The following is a 21,148-nucleotide window of genomic DNA, read 5'->3' on the forward strand; positions in this document are numbered from 1 at the left end:
ACAAGCAGGGTGAGTGGGAGAAAGAGAAACAGGCTTCCCGCTGAGCAGGGAGCCGGATACGGGGCTCGATCCCAGGACCCTGGGATCATGACCTGAGCCGAAGGTAGATGCTTAACGACTGAGCCACCCAGGTGCCCCTTGATAGCAGATTCTTGAAAAATGTTTCTGGAATGAATTAAGAGGGATGTATTCTGGGACCAGAATCTTTTTCTGCTAAGCTTTCAGGCTAGGCAGATTGCTGACTCTCCATCCATCAGCATAAGGGAACTCTCAGCTCTTTGGGGGCAGTCACCATAGCTAGATGTCACCACATTCTCATCTGACAACCTTTGTCTAGTTTTCCTCTTCAGTTGGGTTCTGGTCTGGCATGCCCTTCTAAGACCACAGGCCTCTGCAAACAACTACCTTTTCCTCAGTTACCATCAGGTCTGTTCCAGGAGGGACCACCCCCCTCTCCCAGAAAAGATTATGTATTATGGAAAGAGCCTAAGAGCCAGAAGTGCTGCTTTTTATTCTCTTAGTATAAAGAAGTTGGACTAGATGATCTCTGAGGTTTATTTTCAGAGACTGTTCTCTGAGATAAGAATTGAGCAGAAATTTTGTTCCCAGATAACTGATTGATTAAGCAGAAATTTCTTCAGGCTAGTAGTTTCCAAGTCATGTTCCATGGAACCTTGGTTCCTTGGGATTAATAAAAATGTTCTTTGAAGGAAAGATTTTATGGTCATCTCTGTTTGACTGGGATAGCCAAAATTAAACAGATTTCTTCACTGCTTCAGGACTTCTGATTTCCAGCCAAGAATTTAATTAGCCAGCCAGCCAAGGACAAATAAGAAAAATAGGAGATGGGGAGGTATAAGAGCTAAATATCTTCATTGTAGAAAGTTCATGAATGATACCCCAAATTGGAAAATATCAAGAAACAACACTATAAGCATATGATTTAGGAATTTGAGGTTAAACACTGGAACAACTAACACTGTTGAAAATTTTGCCTCTGGGCTCCTGGAAGCAGGAATTGGTTTGGGGCGCAAGGGAGGGCAGGGGAATTGCTATTTATTACTGTTGTAGAACTATTTGACATCTCAAACTATGTGTATATATACATAGTTTGTATATGTGTGTGTGTATGTGTATATATACATAGTGTATATATACACAAACTGTGTGTATATATACATAGTTCGTATATGTGTGACCTGAGCCAAAGGTAGATGCTTATATATACACACACGTATATATACACACATATATATATATATTTTTTTTTTTTTTAAAGATTTTATTTATTTGACAGAGACACACAGCAAGAGAGGGAACACAAGCAGGGGGAGTGGGAGAGGGAGAAGCAGACTCCCCGCCGAGCAGGGAGCCCAATGCGGGACTCGATCCCAGGACCCTGGGATCATGACCTGAGCCGAAGGCAGACGCTTAACGACTGAGCCACCCAGGCGCCCCACACATATATATTTTTGATTAAAATTAAATATGGAAGAATATAAAGTCTTCAAAATAATTTTAAATGGCTGAATAACATTCCATCATGTAGTTGTACCATAATTATTCAGTTAAATCCCATCATTGGTTATTTAGATTGCTTCAGTTTTTTTTTTAACATTATAAATACTGGGAGCAATGTATTTTTGTCTGTATCTGTGATTTTCTTCTGGATTTCTGAAAGAAAAAGTCAAAGAGTAGGAATAATTTAAAATTTTCTTGTATATATTACATCATCTCTTGAAAGTTTTGTTTTTTTTTTTAAGATTTTATTTATTTATTTGACAGAGAGAAAGCAGGAGAGCACAGGCAGGGAGAGCAGCAGAGAGAGAGGGAGAAGCAGGCCCCCTGCTGAGCAGGGAGCCCAATGTGGGGCTCCATCCCAGGACCCTGGGATCATTACCTGAGCCGAAGACAGTTGCTCAACCAACTGAGCCCACCCAGGCGCTGCAGAGTTTTGGTTTTTAAAAATCAGCATTTTACTTTCCTAAACACTGGTTAAGAAAACTTTAATTTTATAGGAGTGGGAATTGAAATACCCACAGACTGTCCTGAATGCTAAAAAAAATACTGTTTATATCACTGTTTCTTGTGTCATTTGGAGTTTGCAACATTTTTTATCTTTTAGAGTTTTTCATTATCAAAAGCTTATAGTTATTGCATAAATTTGCTGTTAATGAAGTTATAGAGTAACAGTATTCTGAAACTTATCTACAAAACCAGTGTATGGATTTTTTTTTAAGATTTATTAATTAAAAAAAAAGATTTATTAATTTAAAATTTTTAAAGTCCTGGTCTTTGAGTTCTTTCTTTTTCCCCCCAAAATTTTATTTATTTATTTTAGAGAGAGGGCCAGCGTGCGAGTCGGGGGAGGGGCAGAGGGAGAAAATCTTCAAGCAGATTCCCCAATGAGCCTGGAGCTGCAGGCAGGGCTGGATCTCACCAACCATGAGATCATGACCTGAGCTGAAACCAAGAGCTGCATGCTCAACCGATTGCGACTGCGCCACCCACCCGCGCCCAACCAGTCTATGTTTATAACTTTTTGGGAGTGGGGTAAGGAGTTGGGTTAAATAGGTGATGGAGATTGAGGAGTGCTTTTGTCGTGATGAACACCTGGTGATTTATGGAAGTATTGAATCACTGTATTGTACACCTGAAACTGTATTGTACACCTGAAACGTATGTTAGCTAACTGGAATTAAAATAAAAACTTAGGGGCGCCTGGGTGGCTCAGTTGATTAAGCGACTGCCTTCAGCTCAGGTCATGATCCTGGAGTCCCAGGATCGAGTCCCCCATTGGGCTCCCTGCTCAGCAGGGATCCTGCTTCTCCCTCTGACCCTCCTCCCTCTCATGCTCTCTCTCTATCATTCTCTCTCTCTCTCAATAATAAATAAATAAAAATCTTTAAAAAAAAAATAAATAAAATAAAAACTTAAAAAAAAAGTCCTTTTAAAGAAAATTTAGAAAAATACATTATTGTGTAAGACAAATAAAAATCGTCTGTAAAATTTTTTTTTTTAAGATTTTATTTATTTATTTGAGAGAGAGAATGAGATAGAGAGAGAGCATGAGAGGGGGGAGGGTCAGAGGGAGAAGCAGACTCCCTGCTGAGCAGGGAGCCCGACGCGGGACTCTATCCAGGGACTCCAGGATCATGACCTGAGCCGAAGGCAGTCGCTTAACCAACTGACCCACCCAGGCGCCCCGTCTGTAAAATTTTTTAAAACGTTTTCATTCCATCTCATTTAAGCTGGGTGGACATTTACATTTTTGGCCTTTAGTTTTTAAACTATACATATTTTTTAATGTGGCATTAAGATTTATTGCTGGAAAATATAGTGTATAACCTTTATAATGACCATTTTAAGCTCTAAAAACAGTTCAACATTTCCAGATATACTAACATAAAAGTTATGACCTTGATGTTGCCTTATGTAGGTTTTACTTTCTCTTGCACTAGTTATTAATAATAGCCAGAAGTGCCAGTTAAAAGAATTTTTTTCTCTCATTGTGAGAAAGAAAATTGGACTCTTCCATTTTAAAGATATGGAATGGCACGTTTTCAGAATCCAAACACAGACTGTACTTGTATCTTAATAAAGAAGTACATCCGGTTTATTTCTTAATGTGGTTGTTCTATCCTGTTTTCCAACCACCATTTTTCTTTTTGGAGAAGAAAGGAGGGGATCCATTGGATATAAAGTACAAGTTTTATATTTCAGTGGTGCCTCCTCTATAGCTACTATCATTTATTTTAACTAAATCTATCATTTTATACTGTGGCAGAAAATTGTTTGGCATAGGAAAAGCTACAGAATTAATGTTTTCCTTCTCATCTTCCTTTTCATTCTTACTCATACTGTTTTCCTTAACTGTTTTCTTCTTTTAAATATTCTTTCTCCATCCCTAAGTCATTTTTTTCAATTTTTAGAAATTGAGACATAATTCACATAATGTAAAGTTTGCCATTTAAAGTATACAATTTAGTGGCTTTGGGTATATTCATAAGGCTGTGCAGCCATCACTACTAATTCCAGAACATTTCCATCACCCCCAAAACAATCCCTATATCTATTGGTAGTCAGTCCCGTCCCCACTTTCCCCCATCCTCTGGCAATCACTAATCTACTTTTTGTCTCTATGGATTTACCTATTCTGGGCATTTCACATAAACGACGTCAAACAATATGGGGTCTTTTGTGTCTGGTTTTGTTCAATTAGAATAATGCTTCCAAGCCTCAAACATGTTGTAGCATGTAGCATTCCTTTTTATGGCTGAATGATATTCCATTATATGGACATTTGGGCATTTGGTTTTTCTGCTTTTTGGCTGTTAGCAATAATGCTGCTTTAAACATTTGTGTACAAGTTTTTATGTGGACCTATGTTTTCATTTCTCTCTAATGTACGTAGAATAGAATTGCTGGGTCATACGTAGTAATTCACTGCTTAACCTGTTGAAGCCTAAGTTGTTCTTGTCCTACGTTGTTAAATAGTATGTTTTTCCTCTGTTAGGTACCAGAATTATAACAGGGGTAGGATATCATCAATTAAGACTTGGCTATACATTAAAAAACAAAACAAAACAGGGTGCCTGCGGTTGGGCGTTTGCCTTCAGCTCGGGTCGTGATCCCAGGGTGCTGGGATCGAGTCCCACAGCAGGTTCCTTGCTCTGGAGGGGAGCCTGTTTCTCCCTCTCCCTCTGCCTGCCGCTTCCCCTGCTTGTGTGCTCGCTTGCTCTCTTTCTGTCAAATAAATAAAAATCCTAAAAAAAAAAACAAAACCAAAAAAACAACTTTCACCTAAAACAGTGGTTTTCAACCTTGGTTTCTCATTGGAGTCATCTGGGAAGGTTTAAAATCAACTGGCTCTCACCCCCAGAGTTTCTGATTTAATTAGTCCGGGGTGCAGCTTGGGCCTCCAGGTGATTATGTGTAGCCAAGACTGGGAACTACTGTTCTAACTCTGACTGGAGTTAGACTTGCTACTTGAAAAGGGGAAGGCAGGAACTTCATATATATACTTTTCTTGGCAAAGCTGCTATACATTTGAATGACTTGATAATGTGTCTTTCTTTTCTTCTCTTGTTAATGTATGTAATAGTGATTGAAAGCACATACTCTGGATCAGTCTACCTAGGTTTGAACCTGGCTCTACTATATGACCTTGCGAATGTTGCTTAACCTCACTGTTCCTTAGTTCCTACATCTGTAAAATGTGGAATTAAATAGTGTTTGTTATGGTCTGAATGTTTGTGTCTTCCTACCAAAATTCCTATGTTGAAATCCTAATTCCTGGTGTGATGGTATTACGTGGAACCTTTGGGAGGTGCTTAAGGTATGAAGGTGGAGCCCTCATGGAAGTGATTAGTACCTTATAAAAGAGGCTCCAGAGAACTCCCTAGCCCCTTCCACCATATAAGGCATCAGTTTTGCACCAGAAAGAGGGCCCTGATGAGAAGGTGACCAATGCTGGCTCCTTGAGCTCAGACTTTTGCCTCCAGAAATGCGACAAATAAATTTCTGTTGTTAATAAGCTACCAAGTCTATGTTTTTTTGTTATAGCAGCTGGACAGACTAAGAGAGTGTTTTAAGGATTAAATGAATGAGTGTGTGTGTGTGTGTGTGTGTGTATGTGTATGTTTTTAATTTCTTAGAATAGTGTCTTGCATGGGGGCGCCCGGGTGGCTCAGTTGCTTAAGCGTCCAACTCTTTTTTTTTTTTTTTTTAAAGATTTTGTTTATTCCTTTGACAGAAAGAGACAGCGAGAGAGGGAACACGAGCAGGGGGAGTGGGAGAGGGAGAAGCAGGCTTCCCGCTGAGCAGGGAGCCCGATGCGGGGCTTGATCCCAGGACCCTGGGATTAGGACCTGAGCCGAAGGCAGATGCTTAACAACTGAGCCACCCAGGCGCCCCAAGCATCCGACTCTTGATTTTGATTTTTTATCTTGATTTGGCTCAGGTCATGATCTCAGGGTTGTGAGATCGAGCCCCGCTTTGGACTCTGCGCTGGGTGTGGAGCCTGCTTAAGATAGTCTCTCTCCATCTCCCTCTGCCGCGCTGCACCCCCCCATGCACACACACACACACTCTCTCTCTCAAATAAATAAATCTTTAAAAAAATAGTGCCTTCCGTGTATAGTGCTTTGTAAGTATTAACTTGTAGTTGTTCCTGTGATTCTTCTCAATCCCTTACTCATTATTTAGACTTACAAAATGGTGAGTAACGACTATTAAAAAGTTACTTGCCATTTTAAAGAACTGTCATATATGTTGAATTCTTTCATAATAAAAAGTTGAGAAAGTAGCATGATGACACTTTCCTGTATTATTCACCAGCTTCAACAGTCATGGCCAATCTTGTTTCCTCTGTACTCCCACCCTGGCTCGGATCTCAGGACTGTGGGATCCTGACCTGAGCTGAAGGCAGATGCTTAACTGAGCCACCCAGGCGCCCCTAAGCTATCATATCACCTCTGAATTATTTTAAAGCACGTCCTACAGGTTACCTTTTAAATGGCTTCTAATTTCATTCATTTTCTTAGAATCCCTGAGGAGGTTGATTATTGGTAGGAAGGTTAGAGAAAGAGAATACACTGAAGGTGAAGGGCCATGACAGGAGATTGGTTGTATTCCAGGACTGAGTTGTAAATTCTCTATTCCAGCTAAGTTCTCTGCTTCTTTGTGGGGCCCTCTTTTATCCACCTCTTAGTATTTTGCCATGAAAGCATTAAGAACTTATTCAGAACTCATTAGAACCTATTTCTGCCATCTACTGTGAATGAAGTAAGGTCCCAGCCAAACTTTAGCAAAGGCCTTTGCTCTAACCATCTGTTAGCAGGATGTTTAGGACCAATTGTTCTGTATTATTTCCATACCTTTGTGGTTTGGAAAGGTGATCATCTGTTAATGCATGAAAATGTTTCTACAAATTTATATTTACTGTGACTATGTGCCAACAGAAGATTTCTCTCAAGAGAGGCCAAGAATTCATAATTATGCTTATGAAATGGGGTCTAAAATTAATTCCTTGTCTTTGTTTTCTCCAATCTTATAAATCAGCTTTCTTGGTTGTCATGAGCTATCATATATTTTTAAAGGTTTTATTTATTTATTTGAGAGGGAGTGGGAGCGAGGGAGCAAGAGGGAGCACAAGCTGTGGGGGGGAATGGGGAATGGGCAGGGGGAGGGAGAGAAGCAGGCCCCCCCCCCCAGCAGGGAGCCCTACTCAGGGTTCGGATCCCAGAACTGTGGGATCCTGACCTGAGCTGAAGGCAGATGCTTAACTGAGCCACCCAGGCGCCCCTAAGCTATCATATTTTATGATGAAAATAAATGTATGAATTTTAAAAATAGTATAACTACATTGCAAACTATTTGGTAAATTGGGAGAAGAAGTAAAATCACTCTTAATTCTACCACCATAGCTATTGGTTATATTTTAATTATTCCCTTCTAGACTTTTTTCTACCCATACTTTTTATAGCAAGTATTTGACTATTTTTAAGTCTTACTTTGTTCACTTCATATACTGACCTTCGCCATTTTGTGTGGTTTTGTGTTTGCTAAGCCTTAGCCAGGGGAAAAAAAAACACATTTTGGGGCAGTCTTTAATTTTTTTTTTTTTTTAATTTTTATTTATTTGACAGAGAGAGACAGCGAGAGAGGGAACACAAGCAGGAGCAGTGGGAGAGGGAGAAGCAGGCCTCCAGCCGAGCAGGGAGCCCGATGCGGGGCCCGATCCCAGGACCCTGGGATCATGACCCGAGCCGAAGGCAGACGCCCAACCGACTGAGCCACCCAGGCGCCCCAGTCTTTAATTTTTTAGACATGCAAAGCTATATATATATATTTGTCTAGATTAAAGTACCTATCAACCGGAAATGGTTTGATTTAAACCTGTTTAATATCTGTCTTGACATGGGCAGACTCATGGCTGGCATGAAAATAGGTCAGATGTGTAGCTCACACAGTATTATCAACTCTAATATTTAAATTTAGCCTTACAGATGGAACAATTAATATTTAGTATCATTTACATTAATGTCACATATACTTAACATTGTTGTTTTGCTTTTCTTTTGCCTATTTCTTTCTGCTTCCCTAATAATATTAAAATAATGGCTGACACTAGAATATTAGCCATGTATCAGGCACTAATAACAAGCACTTTGTATGGATCATCTTTTTTTAATCCTCACAAAAAGGGCCTGTTATCTCTATTTTACAAATGTAGAAACTGAGTCGTAGTGGATTTAGCTAACTCGCCTGAGGTCAGACAACCAATACATTTTGGGGTCAGAATTTGAATACTGGAGTTCCTGCTAATGACCACTATGCTAGCCTGCTATGAACAGAAATTCGCACTTGCTGTCAGTACACTGATTACCATGAAAGTCCAACCAAAATATATCAAGGAGAGTCACAAATTTTTATCCTACAGTAATAAACTATATGGGTGTAATTTGTAGAGCATCTTAGGATTAGGATTAATTTTTAAAATTAGGATTAATTTTAAGAGAAGGAATAAGTCATGAAGCTAACTTAGTAGAATATTTTAATGCAAAATCTTTGCTTTCCAGTATAAAATGAATTATTTTATAAAATCACTCCTATGTTGGTCTAGGCAGGACACTGGAATTGGTGGTGATTTAAAGTGCTGTTTCTTTTATTCCTTACATATCTTCATTTTTATCAGTGAAAACATGGATCTCCTGTTGATTCAGTTCCAAGACCTTTTTCTTTGTAGTCCTTCTTCCCAGTAGTATTAGTTTCATTTTCTAAATTTAGATAATTTCAGATTCTACAAGATATTCTTTTTTTTTTTTTTTTTTTGCTTAGTTGCCTAGGAAAGCAATTTCTTTTTGTATTTTTTGTTCATTTAAGTAATTTCTGTACCCAACATAGGACTTGAACTCACAACCCCAAGATCAAGAGTCGCATGCTGTACGGGCTGAGCAAGCCAACTGCCCCTAAATAATTTCAGATTCTAAATTATTTTAAAACAGCTGGAAAAAAATAAAACAGCTGAAAACCATGATTACTCTTGTCTGTGTAGTTCTTCCTTTAATTATTTTTTTAAGATTTTATTTTTAAGTAATCTCTACACCCAGTGTGGGACTTGAACTCACAACCCTGAGATCTAGAGTCCATTGCTCTACTAACTGAGCCAGCCAGGTACCCCAATTCTTCCTTTAATTTAACTGTCTTTGAATCTGTTGAAGAGTTTTTATGGTTTTATTATAGAAGGCATCTTAGGGGGACACCTGGGTGGCTCAGTTCGTTAAGCATCTGCCTTTGGCTCAGGTCATGATCCCAGAGTCCTGGGATTGAGTCCCGCATTGGGCTCCTGGCTCAGTGGGGAGCCTGCTGCTCCCCCTGCTTGTGCTTTCTCTCTCTCTCTCTCTGACAAATAAATAAATCTTAAAAAAAAAAAAATCTTTAAAAAGAAAAAAGGCATCTCAGGGGCACATCAGCTTGTCAGCTCAGTTGCTTAAGCGTCTGACTTCTTTTTTTTAAAGATTTTATTTATTTGACAGAGACACAGCAAGAGACGGAACACAATCAGGGGGAGTGGGAGAGGGAGAAGCAGGCTTCCCGCAGAGCACGGAGCCCAACGCGGGGCTGGATCCCAAGACCCTGGGATCATGACCTGAGTTGAAGGCAGACGCTTAACAACTGAGCCACCCAGGTACCCCATAAGCATTTGACTCTTGATTTTGGCTCTGGTCATGATCTCAGGGTTGTGAGATTGAGCCCCACATTGGTCTCCACGCTCAGCGGGGAGTCTGCTTGAGATTCTCTCTCCCTCTCCCTCTGCCCCTCCTCCCCCAAATAAATAAATAAATCTTAAAAAAAAAGGCATCTTAAATTTTGAAATGAGCTGTCAGGTAGGGTGCTTAGTCTATTTTCCAATATTCAGCAGTTCTTGTCATCTGATATTTGTTAAGGGAAGATGCATCCAACAGTTAAGACTAGTTACTAAACCATGAGCTATTTTTGGTTTCAGAATATCCAAACTTGATAATAAATCTGCTCTTTACTGACTCAGTCACCTTGGGCAAATTACTTACTGGACCCTTAGTTCCCCCATCTATAAACTGGTATAATAAAGATAATGATGTATATAAGTACTTAGTAGGGTATATGACACATAGTAGGTACTCATTGAATATTTCTTCTTCCCCACTCCCCCCAAAGTTTATAACAAGAAATTAAGGTAAACTTGGAGTCTTCTAGAAAGCCCAAATGAACCATAGTAAGGAAGATATGTTGTAAAAGCATTGGGAAAAATCTTGCAGTTACCTCTCAAAGGGAGCATATACTGTTCTCACAATTAACATAGTATATTAGATTCTGGGAGCATTGAAAGAATGACACAGATATTTAATCTATTAGGTTATATCTAAGAACAGTAAGTTAATGGGATATTTGCGTCAAATGACATTTTGTTTTCCTTCCCCTGTCCCACCTCTAATTCTCTTTACTACAACATTCTGGATAGCCTTTCCCTGACTTTATAAGAAAAACTTCTGGAGAAAATAATAAATATGAGTAAAGCTAGCTAATTCTAGGTTGCACCCTGCCCGACACTTCTGAGCAGTTTTGTAAAGGCTAATAACAGCCTGGGGAGTATTGTTAGCTTTGTCCTTCCCCCTTACAGTTCTGCTTTGTCTCTCTTGCTCCCATTTACTGTAACCATGTGTTCAACACCCTCCAGAATCCAGAGTAGAGGTCTTAGGTAGCTGTGTTCTGATGTCAGCTTGTCAGGTATGTGAGAACTTTACAGTCTATTTCTTGTCTTGTGCCATCTGCTCAAGAGAGAAAAAAGGAAGTACTAGGCAGCACTTTGAGTTCACCAGTGGGTGTGTCCCTCGAAATGAGCCCATGGCCATGCCAGGACTGATTCTTCATATACACCTCCCAGCTGTATCTGCCTTTTTTTCTTTTCTTTTCTTTCTTTCTTTCTCTTTTTCTTTCTCTTTCCTTCCTTCCTTCCTTCCTTCCTTCCTTCCTTCCTTCCTTCCTTCCTTCCTTCCTTCTTTCCTTCCTGCCTTCCTTCCTTCTTTCCTTCCTTTCTTCCTTCTTATCATTAGAAGGTAGGACTCTTGGAATCTTCTTGTTTGACAGAGGTCAGTTTTATATTCAAGCCTCTCTTTGAATCTATGAGAAGTTTTTGCTCATTTTCACTAGGATGGGAAGATAGCAAATACTGACTTGTACCTGGCAGGAATTAGGTCCAGGAGTAGAATTATAAAATTATACAATTTGAGAGATCTGGGCATCCTTATGCCCAAAATGTCTTCTACCCGCAGGATACCATATTGGAAAACCTGACACTTCCAGGCATTACTTGATTAGCATGTATTACTTTTCTCCCCACTTTCTGCTCTGTTGGGCATTGAGGAGGTATAGACAACTGGAGCATGCTGGGAAGGGCAGGCTTTTATAAGTATGTTGTTGGGGCTCTGAAAGTAATGGAGAAGCATAAAGTTACCTGGGGTATTACAGAAAGAAAAGGTATACAGAAATCTGGAGGTGAGAGGTTACAAAAACAATTTTTCATAATTGTAACTATGAAATACTAACAAGAGAAAGTAGCATGAACAGATCTATGATAAATCTAATGGCTCAAATGATTAGCAAAGGAATAAATCATGTGGTTCTATTTATGCTTCTATCTAATGAATGATCAATTCTTAATTCAAGAAAGACCTTTATATCTTGATTTTATAGCTTTGTGTATGAACCTTTTGCCAGAGCCAGAGTCCTACAATGGCAAGCAAGATATTAAATTAAATTTGCAACTTTTTGTAGTAATACTTTTTATTAATAATAGTAATTAATAATTTTCTTCGTGAGCATTAATAACTTCAATAAATGTTCAAAATCTTAATTAAACCTAAAACAGCCATGACAGTAGAGTTAATAAACAGACCTCTAAATGCAATGCCTTTTTGTACTGAGAATCTAATATTGTTGCTTTTTGCTTTATCGATGATGATTCTACTAAAAGTGATGGTTAGCTATGGATGTGACTAAAAAGATTTGTGTGTGACCAGCAGGCCATTCCAGATTATATGTATGTAATGGCAATTTTTGCTTTGTGTTTCTAGTGGATATTTGCAGGCTTTCTGCTGCTGGTACATGTAGCTTTGTTTCTAAGATCCACTTAAATATTTTGAGAATACCTTTATTTTTCTACTTATTTGTTCGTTCATTCAGCACACATTTGCTAGAGTACCAACTGTCACATCCTATTAGGTGTTAGAGATAAAAAGATAGAACAAAATCTCTGCCTTCCAAGGGTTTAGTCTAGTATATTCCTGGTTAACTAGGTTCCCTACTGGTCAGTGAGTTTACTCCATGGCAGGGTTTCTCAACCTCAGCATTTTGACATTTGGGGTCAGATAATCCTTTGTTGTGAAGGGCTGTCCTGGGAAGAATTATAGTATATTTAGCAGCATCCCTGGCCCCTACCCACTAGATGCCAGTAACACTACCCATCCTCCTCAAAATTGTGACAGTCATTGCCAGGTGTTTCCTGAGGGTAAATTCAGAATGTAAACCAGACTTTAGCTGTGTCACTGACAAAGAACTTGATAAAATCAGTTTTTAAAAAATGTAATACAGGGGCGCACGGGTGGCTCAGTTGTTAAGCGGCTGCCTTCGGCTCAGGTCATGATCCCAGGGTCCTGGAATCGAGCCCCGCATTGGGCTCCCTGCTCGGCGGGAGGCCTGCTTCTCCCTCTCCCACTCCCCCTGCTTGTGTTCCTGCTCTCGCTATCTCTCTCTCTGTCAAATAAATAAATAAAAAATAAAATAAAATAAAAAAATAAAAAATGTAATACAAAAAAAAGTAATAAAAAGCTAGCAAATGTAATGAAAAGAAAGCAACCTAGAGTGTCACACAGTACTTATTACTTCATATGACTTTTCAAAGAGGAATACACAACGGTAGTCCTGAATAACACCTTCTAAATGTGTAGTGTTTTAGTTTGAATGTCCATGAATCTTCTCTGAGTTATGAGTTACTAAGTTACTATGTGTAGGAGAATAATTATAGTTTCTTAGGGACTTCACTAAAACTTCACTAAAATACAAAATAATTGGAAAGGGAAAGTCCATTATGAAAAATTTCAGGTTTTTTTTCTGAGTTCTGTGTCAACATTATCCTTTTCTTGTTAAGAATGAAAATATTTCATTTTCTCCAATGAGTAGCCTGGACAACTGGCCCATGTCTGGAATGTCTCCTGTGTTGTTCAGGCACACGACTTTGAATTTTGTTACTTTATTAATGGAATACAACCTGACTTAGACCTCTTCACCTCATTGCTTTTCTATATTCAAATAATGTATGAAAAACATTGTACAACCAAGAATTCATTTTAATAATCTCTTAAAGCTTGTCTTCTAGTTCGTGCTCCTCAGAGTAGAGAGACCACTTTCTCTCTGAAACAGCACTTCATTAGAAGTCCTGAAACCTGAGTTTCAGGTTCACCTCTGGTACTAACTAGCATTTAACCATCCATTTATCCTTTCTTGGCCTTAATTTCTTCACCTGTGATAGCTAGCTAGTTAGCTAATGATATAGATAGGCTTTTTTATCCTGTTTTCCAGATAAATATCCTGAATTCCATAAATCCACACTCTTTGTTCAAACAAACCCTTTTGTGCCCTTATTCTTACAGAATATCCACGTTTCACTTTCGGTGCTTATCAAAAGTTTTAATTCATCATGGATAATCTGTCATCAGAAGAAATTCAGCTGAGAGCCCACCAGGTTACTGATGAGGTAAACATTTTACTTCGAATAAGTAATTCAGCATTTGACATTTTCACAGTGGAAGGATGAGAGGACCTTCTTAGACGTCCATTTTGGCCTCCTCCCTGTCCCTTTATGTCTAAGAATGCATTTGCCTCAGAGTGCCATTGCCGGCCCCTTAGTTTGTCAGCTCACCAAAAACTAAGTAAGCGAAAGCAGCTTGTATGATTTTTTTTAAGTCATTGTTTAATAAACACAGTTACAACAGATACTCTAGATTTGAGGAATTGGAAACATCTGTGTAACATACCTAGCTTTCTGCTCACATTAAACTTTTATAAATACCATTAACTTTACCCTCCAAATTTTCTCTTAAGGAGCAGCTGGTAGGAAGAAAATAACTAAATTACAGTGATCAACTTTCTTTTTTTGTTTTTGTTTTAGAGAAGGGAGGGATGGCTGGGCTGGCAATTAAAAATAGAGTAGCATCATGACTATGTGATCAGATTTTTTTTTTTTTTTGACTACATATTTTAGAATACTAAAAGCCTGTGTTTTTCCCTAGTCTCTGGAAAGTACAAGGAGAATCCTGGGTTTAGCTCTTGAGGTAAGACAGTGTTTAATCATTAAGTACAAAAATTGTATAAGAGGGATCTTGAATAGCACAAGCTGGAATTTGTGTTAAGAGTCAGAAGTATATGTTATCAGTGAGCTTTATTATTTGAAACCAGCAGTTGCTGAACTTGTCAAACCATGCACTGATGGGCCTTTTTTGTTTTTCCCTTTGACACTATTAGACTATGACAGGGAAGATCAAGTCACCATGAATTTGTGACTTAATTATATGGGGGTGTTTAATATGTTAAAGTTTGTTGCTTTGCGATATTAGTTTTCTCTGTAACTCTCATCCTCTGAGAACTTAGGTTTCTAAATGATTCTCTCTTGCTCTTAGGCCTTATAGGCTTTGTTTCTGTTGCTTTTGTTTTGTTTTGTAGTGCTATCAGCTTTTTTCTCTTTTAGTCTCAGGATGCAGGAATCAAGACTATCACTATGCTGGATGAACAAGGGGGTGAGTTGCAGGCATTGGCAGAAACTCTTGATTTGACGTAACGACAACAGAAAGCCCTTCCAAATCAGCCATGTCTAAAATTAAGCCTTGAGAGTGCCTTCCCTATGTAAGATAAGAGTGATACGTTTACTTCTTTTTTCTGATTTGAATTATATCATGTTCATTGCCTATTTGAGGTGGGAGCAACAATGCCCAATTATATACCAAGTATTTGTCGGGCAGCAGGACTTACTGTGTGTATTTGTCATATGTACATTAGATACTATGATATTCTAGCATCATTTTCAGAAATGAAGCTTAAGTCCTTAAACAGGTTTACATTCAGGTGAGCTTGGAAACATTCCATTTGAGTTGCCCCTGAGCAATCCGGCCTAGATTTGATTAGACTTATGATAGCCTTCAAGTTTTGAACTTACTCGGAGAGAGAAATGCTGGGGATACGGTCTGGTCAAAGTACACTTAATTTGGTTGCAAGGGTGATCTCTAAATAAGCCCTCACATGCTCCTATTATACAGATCTCTTTAGAACAGATCTTCCCACAATAAGAAGCCAGGTGCCTCAGGATCAGTTTGTGAAAGATTGTTTTCATGTTGGACAGTATGTAGTACTTATTGGCACTGATACAGTCACTGGGATGGATTACTGGTGGATTCAGAGTTAAAGTTTGCTGTTCCATAATAATAGTATCTTCTCATTGGCACTGTGAATATAACACGAAATGTCACTTCCACAACTTATTCTTAGAACAACTAAACCGCATAGAAGAAGGCATGGACCAGATAAATAAAGACATGAAAGAGGCAGAGAAGACTTTAACGGAACTCAACAAGTGCTGTGGCCTCTGCGTCTGCCCATGTAATAGGTGAGTTGAGAAATCAAGACCTTTTTAAAACTAAAGTGAGAACATTCCACCCTCCAGGAAGGTCAGAAGTGTAACTGGGCCTAAATAAGGAACTTTGTTAGAAAAATTTAAGCTGTTTTTCCTTTGGGCAGATCAAGTTTTTCATGTAAATGGGCATGTTCACCAAAAACCATGGCTTCCATTTGGTCAGTCCTTGGATCAAGTCCCAGTTTCATTTTTTAATTATACATGAAATATAATATAGGAAATATACATCTGGATAATACAGAGCAGGATGGAATGAGTGTCTTTTCCTTTCAAACAAAGAATATTAAAAAAATACATATTCTGTGGTAAGCACATGAAGAATGGCCGAGGGAGGAAAGGACTTGGATCCTATCTTCGAAAGACCTACCATGTGGTTGGATATGTGAGGAAAAATGGCAAAAAAGTAGAATGTATAAATCTAATGCTAGATCATATGTCAACTAAGGATAAGGGAACAGAACTGATAAAGTTTGGTTTGGAAAAATATTACAGGAGAGAGAGCACTTGCGTTGAACTCAGTGATTGGAAGGATTTGGATGGATGTGGAAGAACTAGGGGGGCATTTCCTAAAGTAAACAAATTATAGAGGAGCTTGACTTAACTGAACTGCATGATTCATATAGTTGAGAAGTGAAAAATAAGACATAAGTAGGCGGGCTAAGGGGTAGATGGATTGCAGTAGAGTACATAACTGTACTAGTTAGGAACCTTTTGTAATCTAGGCCTGTGAGGTGAGGCCTTATTATTGAGATTAGAGAAAAAAGTATAAGTCAAGGAAATTTATTTTATTTTATTTTATTTTTTTTTTTAAAGATTTATTTATTTGACAGAGAGAGACATAGCGAGAGAGGGAACACAAGCAGGGGGAGTGGGAGAGGGAGAAGCAGGCTCCCCACTGAGCAGGGAGCCCGACGCGGGGCTCGATCCCAGGACCCTGAGATCATGACCTGAGCCGAAGGCAGATGCTTAACGACTGAGCCACCCAGGCGCCCCAAGGAAATTTATTTTAAAGCAACTGATTGTCAAACGCAAACAAGGGAAAATCAAAGAAGTCTCTGAAAATTTGAAGTTTGTATTAAACTAGGAGATGAGAAGTCTTCAAACTTTTTGTGTATAGTGTATAAAATTATGATTGACAGAAGAGATTCATTCTTTTTGGTGACTTCATTATGAATATTTAAATTCCCTGCGTACTCTTAGGTAAACCAAAGTCCATGTTGTTGACAAATTTTTTTTTATATATTTTATTTATTTATTTGATAGAGAGAGACACAGCGAGAAAGGGAACACAAGCAGGGGGAGTGGGAGAGGGAGAAGCAGGCTTCCCGCCAAGCAGGGAGCCTGATGCGGGGCTCCATCCCAGGAGCCTGGGATCATGACCTGAGCTGAAGGCAGATGCTTAACGACGGAGCCACCCAGGCACCCCATGTTGACAAATATTTTATGTATTTCGACCATGAGAAGGTTTGGGCTGAGGCAGTTAACCATTATCTTCCCTTCTGTCTGTTATTAACAGAACAAAAACTTTGAACTTTCCCCTTAGTTGAAATGACAACATCTGGAAATTGAATGACCATCCTTACTGCTGAGAGCATTCATTTGAGAAGAGTTTCATAAACATTAGTATTTCATCTAGTTGTCTCAGCTGGTATGGTAAACCAAGAGTGGGAGACAAAGGTTTACATATTCTCAGCATTTTTACTTCTCAAGGAGTTAGGAATGGAGGAACTTTTGTTATATTGTCATACTTTTAGATAGGTGTTTTCATGTGACAGCATTCTCTGTGCCATCTCTCTACAAGAGAAAATAGAGTTAAGTTGCTTATTAGTCAACTTTGGTGTTTATTTGGAGCATAACAAGTTAAAATTTGACAGTATTCTTCCTAGTGTTGTCCATTGGCTTTCTATTCTAGGACAAATCTGTTGGCCTGTTTAGACCTGGTTGACTCTCTAAAAGTGCATATTTAAATAATGACTTTAAATTTAAATATGACTTGGGGCGCCTGGATGGCTCAGTCTTTAAGCATCTGCCTTTAGCTCAGGTCATGATCCCAGGGTCCTGAGATCGAGCCCCGCATCAGGCACCCTGCTCGGCAGGAAGCCTGCTTCTCCCTCTCCCACTACCACTCCCCCTGCTTGTGTTCCCTCTCTCGCTGTCTCTCTCTCTGTCAAATAAATAAATAAAATCTTTAAAAAAAATAAAAATAAAATAAATTTAAATATGACTTGTCCATCAGGGAAAAGCAGTGAATCCTAAGATGGTCTAATATCTTAGAAAGTGGGAAATGGAACTACAGAAGTATTAATTATTAGTTAAGTATTACTATTTCACTTTGTATATCCCAGCCAAGCATAGGCAGGATTTTCTGGGACACTGGTGAGAGAGAAGGTAGAGTATGGTCCTGAGGCAGCTTGCAGCCTCTCACCTCAGAAGAACCCTTTCTCAGTTGGCCCAGAGAAGGTACTTCTTAGCAGATGGAATCAGGGGGTTCCTATAAGAGAACAGTTGTTCCCTGGAGAGAAGAGTGATATTCCATTTTAAAGATGTTGTATATTAATTGCCTTCCTTGGCGTCTATCTCTTCTTTATAACATAGACTTTTTGGCCTCTATGATATCCTTGTCCTCAGCTCTGTCTACTGTTATTCCTGCCATTGTCTTGACCTTTCTAATTTTATCTGCTAACCTGGGTTTTAGTTAGGCTTATTGTATAAATAGCCATAACATGAGCTTCTCAAAGGCAGATGCAGGATCATATAAGGCTAGTATTAATTCTGGTAGTAATAAAAACCCAGGTCCACAATCTCTTATTCTGCCACTAGAAATCTGAAAAACTCTGAAAACCAAGGATTTAGGTTTGGGGTTTTTTTTTTTCCCCATGATGAGCCACAACTCATTAATTAGGCCATAAAATGTAACATGAACTGAAGCTATTTATAATCTTTATCCCACTTAGTGTAAATGTTAATTTGTTTCACTACAGAAATAATCATGTATTTATTGATTATATGGTACTGATCAAAATGTCTCAAATCCAAGGGTTTGGATGAAATTTGTGGGCCTATATGTTAATTTAGGCTGTTATTATTCTGAGCACTTTAAATTTATTCCTAACAGTAACCTTAATATGAGATAGACTCTTTTCTTATCACCATTTTACATATGGGGAAACAGAGGCACAAAGAAATGGAAGAGCTGAGATTCAAAACCAGGCAGAGTCTCAGCTTTTAACTATATAGCTACACTGCTTGACTTTGGCAGGAAAAGAATGAACCTTTTGTTGTTGCTGTTGTTAGATGTATTGCTATATAGAAAATGTCTTGAGTAGATTTGTTCTTTGAGATTTTTTTTGTTCGGTAGTATTCATTGAAGCCAGGTCAGCAAATGAAACAGACATGGAAATAGCTTTACTTAACAGAACCCTGTATTAGAAGAGAATTTTAACTTAAGCTAATTCTTTTTAAAGAACTACCAGAATTTATTTATTTATTTATTTATTTATTAAAGATTTTTTTTATTTATTTGACAGAGAGAGACACAGCGAGAGAGGGAACACAAGCAGGGGGAGTGGGAGAGGGAGAAGCAGGCTCCCCGCAGAGCAGGGAGCCCGATGCGGGACTCGATCCCAGGACCCTGGGATCATGACCTGAGCTGAAGGCAGTCGCTTAACCAACTGAGCCACCCAGGCGCCCCAAGAACTACCAGAATTTAAACAGACTACCAGGATTAAACTTTAAAATTGTGAATAGGTGTCATTATCTTTGACGGTAACTTTGTTGTCATTCTAATTGTTAAACTAATTAACAAGAGTTTAAAAGGAAGCAGACTTAAAATGGGAAGTCTCAAAATAGTAAACTCTCTGGTGTCCCAATTTAACTATTCTCAGACAAGGTATTCCTCTCTCTGAACTTGCCTCTCTTCAGTGTACTTACAATGTCAAATACATAGTTTGAAGACAAATTGGTATTTCTGGACCACTTACTAGAGAAGTTCAAAATTGGTACTACAGATTTTCTACTACTCAAGTCTTATGTTATGTTGAGATGTAAAAATTCAGCTCTGATTGTTAAAATAAATGTTGAATTATATTTTAGTCAACATTTGAGTTCCCCCTCCGCCCTACTCACTGGAGATACAAAGATTAGTAAGGTGTAGCTCCGGCACTGTTTCATTTGTCATTACTCTTTATTTTTTTTGTGCCTGACATGGTACCTGAGACATAGTAGGTGTTCAGTAAATACTTGTTGATTGAATATCCTTAAGAAACTTGTTGGCTGATGGGAGAGTTAGACATGTAAAAAGATTTTTTTTTTTTAAGTTAAATGCAAATGAGATATATAACAGAAATATCTAGGAGAAATCTGTAATCACCAAGAAAGAATGAAGAAGTTTTAGAACCTCTCCATTAGGGGCTCTGGGTGGCTCAGTCGTTAAGCTTCTGCCTTCAGCTCAGGTCATGATCCCAGGGTCCTGGGATCAAGCCTCGCCTCGGGCTCCCTGCTCAGCAGGAAGCCTGCTTCTCCCTCTCCCGCTTCCACTCCCTCTCCTTGTGTTCCCTCGCTTTGTCTCTCTCTGTCAAATAAATAAATAAAATATTAAAAACAAAAAAGAACCTCTCCATTAGTTTTTACCTTCTCTTCATACTAATTTTTATAATTTTGGGAAAGAATATCATCACCCAGACATTCTTAAGAAAAATGAAGTGTGCTCTGGTTTAAACCATTTTCCTGTTTTTCTTTTCATCTAGATTCTCAGATGTTCGTTGTTTCTATGAAACCAGGCAGGAATTTAAATGCATTATGTTTTTAGAATTCTAAACTTGCTTCTGTTCTGTTTCACTGGCATTCACTCTTTTCTGCATTTCATTCTCTCACTTAATAAATCTCTTCCTTTCTAATCTGCTTACTAAAAATGAAGATTAACATCAGGACCCGAGCTCAGTAACTGATCAAAGGGAACTTTAAGATGCAGTCTTATGGCGCAGTTTGGGCTGTTAATCTGCTATCTAAAGGTGATGCTTCAAATGGTTTTTCTGTGCATGTGCATGGATTTTGTGAATGGTGGAGACTGTCTTTAAAATTGTGCTGTGGTGTGTAATGTAAAGTGAGTTTGTTCTGGGTGCTGTATGCCAAAAAGATGGACTTGACGAAATGTTCTTAATTTATAATGCCAGCCTTTGACTAATGGTTCTGATAACTAAGTTTTTGCTAAATAACGTTTAAGATAAAAATAAAAACATCCCTGAAGTTTCTAAAGACGTTTTAATTAAGTTGATCTTTGTAGAGAATTGCTTCATCCTAGTTCTGATCAAAGGTAAGGGAATTCAGGCTAAATCCACCTCTCTCCATAGGACTTCGATTTCAGCATCCTATCTTCTGTTACTCCCTGTGCCTTTCTGGTTCCAGAATCAAGATTTTTCTATTAAA

The 21,148-nt window shown here is 38.6% G+C and overlaps 1 protein-coding gene across 4 annotated transcripts in view; it reads left to right on the plus strand.

The window, feature by feature from the left end:
* The window catches only part of SNAP23 (synaptosome associated protein 23), a 36,032-nt gene that overhangs the window by 5,620 nt on the left and 9,264 nt on the right, over window positions 1-21,148 (plus strand). For 2 of the 4 annotated variants that reach the window (XM_081831010.1, XM_006731695.3), the window contains exons 2-5: window positions 13,692-13,795; window positions 14,331-14,372; window positions 14,786-14,834; window positions 15,580-15,697. In XM_081831010.1, coding sequence (XP_081687136.1) covers window positions 13,739-13,795; window positions 14,331-14,372; window positions 14,786-14,834; window positions 15,580-15,697 — 266 coding nt within the window. In that variant the 5' untranslated portion in view covers window positions 13,692-13,738. Of the gene's footprint in view, window positions 1-9,539; window positions 9,692-13,691; window positions 13,796-14,330; window positions 14,373-14,785; window positions 14,835-15,579; window positions 15,698-20,469; window positions 20,503-21,148 lie in introns of all 4 variants that reach the window. The other 2 variants (XM_081831009.1, XM_081831008.1) reach the window with 2 other exon arrangements.

Source organism: Leptonychotes weddellii, chromosome 9, assembly GCF_054177405.1.
Source record: "Leptonychotes weddellii isolate Sample4059 chromosome 9, ASM5417740v2, whole genome shotgun sequence".
Taxonomy (NCBI): Eukaryota; Metazoa; Chordata; class Mammalia; order Carnivora; family Phocidae; genus Leptonychotes; species Leptonychotes weddellii.